Source organism: Nelumbo nucifera, chromosome 4 (assembly GCF_055504915.1).
Source record: "Nelumbo nucifera cultivar China Antique chromosome 4, China Antique-T2T, whole genome shotgun sequence".
In the NCBI taxonomy this organism is placed as follows: domain Eukaryota; kingdom Viridiplantae; phylum Streptophyta; class Magnoliopsida; order Proteales; family Nelumbonaceae; genus Nelumbo; species Nelumbo nucifera.
In genome coordinates, this window is record NC_142652.1 from 56,824,386 (window position 1) to 56,828,527 (window position 4,142).

The window sequence follows — 4,142 nt, forward strand, 5'->3', positions numbered from 1 at the left end:
AAACACTATAATTTTACTTTCTAACTTTACCCTCAACTTTCTACTTTTCCCATTATATATATATATATATATATATATGTTATTACAAAATAATTATGAAAAAACATATAAAATGAAAAAAATAATATAAAGTATAAAAAACAAAGAATTTCGTATAAAATTTATGAAAAAATAAAAAATCATAAAAAAAAAAACATAAACTACAAATCTATACCCGATATATAAAAGTATATTCAAACATCATCATCAATATCAAATACTCCGTACATCGCACGGGCCATTCCACCGGTCCTCTAAAAACATGTAGCAGATCACCGTGTAAACAGAACCCAGACCACTTCGCTTCCATTTCAACTTCGGACTCATCAGAGATGGCTCTCTGCCTTGCCGGTCCCTCAACGGCGATGGTGAGTTTACCGTTTAAACCCCGTTCCCTTTCTTATCCACATTTATTTTCACTCTTCTTCCTTAATTCTTCGTCCATTTTTTTTTTCAAAAATAGTGGAAATGGACACCTTCAAAAATCTCTACATCGCCAAAGCAGATGCGTAACAGAGGTTTTCAGGTTAAGGCGCTATTCTTCAATCCCATAGAAGATCCAGTCCTCAAAGAAGCTCTCAAGGTTAACCTCTATTCTTCTTATCTATCACAACCTTATCTGTTTGTTTATCTGTTTTGCCCTATTTTTTGCACCAAGAAGTTTAAAAAAATATGAAAATTATTGTAAGCCGAGGTTAACTATATGTTTGTTGGGCATTCTGATAGATTTCACCAAGTAGGTCTTTGATTTTTTTTCTTTTTCTTTTTTTTTTTTTAATTTGATTGCTAACGTTGGTTGATAAATGTATGCTAGGTCTTCGAAGGTTTGAGATATTTTATGAAACCCTGATTTTAATAGATAAATAATAGTACCTAATACATTTTGCTAAATGGTATTCTTTCTATCTACTAAATTCTAAATATATCCTTACAATTTTTTGCAGCCTAAACCCTAAATATAAGCTGAATGGTCTTCTTTCTATGTACTAATGAAATGCATATTTGGACTACTTGTTTATCAGTACAGAGTATTCCACTATCTATGCCCTTTTCCTTGTAATTACATTCCTGAAGGCTGTGCTTGGTTTTGAAAGAAAAGGTAGGGAAACCTAGGGGAAACCTTTTCCTTCCTTTCCCTAACTTTTTTTTTTTTTTTTTTTTTTCAAACCAAACACAGGGGAAGAGTTTATAATTTCTTGAGTTGATTTCTAGTCAATGACCAATTATGTAATTATTAAATATGTTTCTAGGTTTCAAAAACTGATATTGAGTTTCTAATTTTTCTTTCTTCTCAAGTAGGCTGACTATAAATTGGTTTTTGAAAATGTGCAAAAATATTAAAGCTCTCTACTCATCTATTGGATGAAAACAACTCTGAGAACCACACAAGCCCCCCTAATCATTTCTTGGAAGCCTCTATTGTGTCTTAATAAATTGGAGCAGCCCTTCATCCAAACCATCGGGAGAAGGAATAAAAAGTAACTGGTTGGTTCAGTGACTTTGATTGGGCATTTGTTTTTTTCATGTAATTTACAATAATGAAAACCATGTAAAAAGATGGAGGACTTTAGGAGCCATGTGGAAATTTAGTATGGCATTCTATTTTATAAGATACTTTTTTTTTTATCAGTTAGTATCTAATATATATAATTATATATTTTATTAGATGCTCATACCCTCTGAACTGTTCTCTCAGTGGATATGACCCTTTACATTAAGAGAAGCCAAACTTCATGAAAGGAAGCAAGAAACAATTTAAATTACCACCTAGTAACCTATTTGATTAATGCTGCCTTTGCTCAAATGGCTAAGTCATATTCTCCCTTATTGATGCAAGTGTTTCATGTAAGGTGGAATTCCCTGACTGCAAGCCTATTCCTTCATTTTCTTGTGGTACCAGCTCAGATATTTATCTTGGTGTCTTGCTTTAATGCCTATGGAAGATTTACCATAAACTTGGAATACTTCCCCGGCCTTCTATCTCAATTTAAGTTACCCTACCATTTGTTTAGGAGCCTGTTGCCTTCATGGGAGGAATCTTTGCTGGTCTCCTAAGACTTGATTTGAACGAGGAGCCACTTAAGGAATGGATTACAAAAACAGTGGAGGCCTCTGGGATAACAGAAGAAGAAATTTATGTAGAAGGACCACAATCAGAAGGACCGGAACAGATTGAGATTGAATGATGTCTTTACTAGTAGCCTGTGTATCAAATTTATTTGCTTGATGTTCTAAAGTTATACAAAGATGCAGTTTGTATAAAACGAAAATCATTTTGTTATTAATGAGTATTTGCAAATTATTTAAGTTTCACTTCACTTGTTTTTGTTGGAATTATTTACCAAGAGTTGACCTTTTTTTCTGGGGTAGTCAAGAGTTAGATTACTCTGGATGTTACTTTTTTATACTAAACATATAGTCCATAAATGTGGTGTCCTTTTATCTGGCAATTGATCTTTGTCCTTCAAGTGCTATACCTAATCACCAAAGATACTAGGCCATCAAAGTCATCTCTTAAGATGAGTGGTTTAATCTCAGCTATCCTAGTGATGTACTAGGGTTTCAATCAATTGGGACCTTCTAAATAAACTAACCCCAAAATTTATGTTATCGAAGTAATGAATTAATCATGACCATCCAAATACATACCAATATCTCAAATGATCTTATCCAATCAATTAATACTTGATATTTAATGCGAAAAATCATGTTATTTAAATGATATATCAAACACAAAAAATCTAATCATAAAAAATCCATCCAAATGATGTATCAAATTAATTTTGGAACAATGAATTTATGGATAAACTTGAATGGAAGTTATTAATCCACTGCTCTAAGAGGTCACTTTAACAGGTTGGATTGTTTGATTGATTTCAATAAAATAAGGCACCCTTTGGTAAGTCTACTTCATGTGCCTTTTACTCTACGGGAAGACATCCTGTTTGGTATCAAGTAGCCCATTAGATCAAAAGATGGGTGTTATAGAAAGACGAGAAAGTCAAATTTCAAGAAACTTCAAATGAAGCTTCAGAGCTTTTCGAACCCTCACGTCTACTCGATAAAGCTTAGTCATTTGTCAGGACTTGTGCAAAACTCCCACATGTGACCCAATCAAAAGTTAGAGGAGTTCTCTTCTCAACCCCCATTTTCACTCGTTTGGTCTCAATTGCCGCTGAAGGAGAACCCCAACACAGTGGAACACTATCGATCCAATGTAAGCTCTTGTCTTTTTTCCTTTCTCTTCTCCTCGACTTCATGTTTTATTTTCTAGGTTTCGATTGGTTGTCCAGTGTTCTTGCAATACCTCAACCATATGCATTGTTTTTCATTCTTCTTGTTTCTTTGTATTTCCATTTTCCATTTTTTTCTTTTGTACTGTTATTCATCTTTGCATGTTCTATTTGGTTATGTTTCCTTTTAGGGTTTAACCTCTAGTGTAGGTTTACATCTTCGTATTTCCATCTCTTTTTGATAACTAAAAGGATTAAATTAAACAAGCTGAATCTTTACAAGGTCCTTAACATTTGGTAGCCAAGCTAGATAGTGATCAAAAGAAAAGAAGTTATCAGCGCGAGTCTTTGCAGCTTGGGCTACAAGGTGTGTAGGAGTATTATACTGTTTGTTTACAAAACAGAAGGAAAAGAAGGAAAAAAAGACTTAAGATAGACTTGGTCTTTATCAAAATCCATAAGCAAGACCAAGGAAAAGAAAACTTGTCTTGGAGCACCTCGATGACATTCTAGGAGTCAGAGGAGATGATAATATGACCATCAGAGAACTGAGATGCAAATTGAGTTCCCTGCAAAATAGCAGTAATTCTATCTCCCCAACAGAACTGAAGCTTGATGATCTACCACCGAACACACCTAGATAAGGAAGAGAAGTAGATAAGAAAATGCCTCCAAAAGAGCAAGCTTGAGAAGAAATTAAACCCTTGTCAGTAAAAATAACCAAACTTGTGGTGTTGGAGAGAGTTAAGGTGACAACGGTTGGGATCTGGGGATGAAATAGAATGTTTAGAGAGACTGGCCGAATGGGCCCTAGTGGATTATTGTCTTGTTATCAGTGCTTATATGTTTTGTTTGATAATGGGCCTGTTA

At 34.1% G+C, this 4,142-nt stretch overlaps 1 protein-coding gene across 1 annotated transcript; it reads left to right on the forward strand.

Moving 5' to 3' along the window:
- Positions 1 to 251: 251 nt before the first annotated feature.
- On the forward strand, positions 252 to 2,352 carry LOC104589906 (UPF0426 protein At1g28150, chloroplastic). Its single transcript, XM_010248375.3, has 3 exons — positions 252 to 407; positions 503 to 622; positions 2,052 to 2,352. Exons 1-3 carry the CDS (start codon positions 372 to 374, stop codon positions 2,223 to 2,225), a joined length of 330 nt encoding a protein of 109 aa, XP_010246677.1. The 5' UTR covers positions 252 to 371; the 3' UTR covers positions 2,226 to 2,352.
- Positions 2,353 to 4,142: the final 1,790 nt, after the last annotated feature.

What these genes read in the sequence shown, in the direction of transcription:
- LOC104589906 (XM_010248375.3), top strand. Translation starts at nt 372, where the DNA reads ATGGCTCTCTGCCTTGCCGGTCCCTCAACGGCGATG. An exon ending in CCGGTCCCTCAACGGCGATG is followed by an intron (nt 408 to 502) that starts GTGAGTTTACCG and finishes TTTCAAAAATAG; the next exon opens with TGGAAATGGACACCTTCAAA. An exon ending in TCCTCAAAGAAGCTCTCAAG is followed by an intron (nt 623 to 2,051) that starts GTTAACCTCTAT and finishes CCATTTGTTTAG; the next exon opens with GAGCCTGTTGCCTTCATGGG.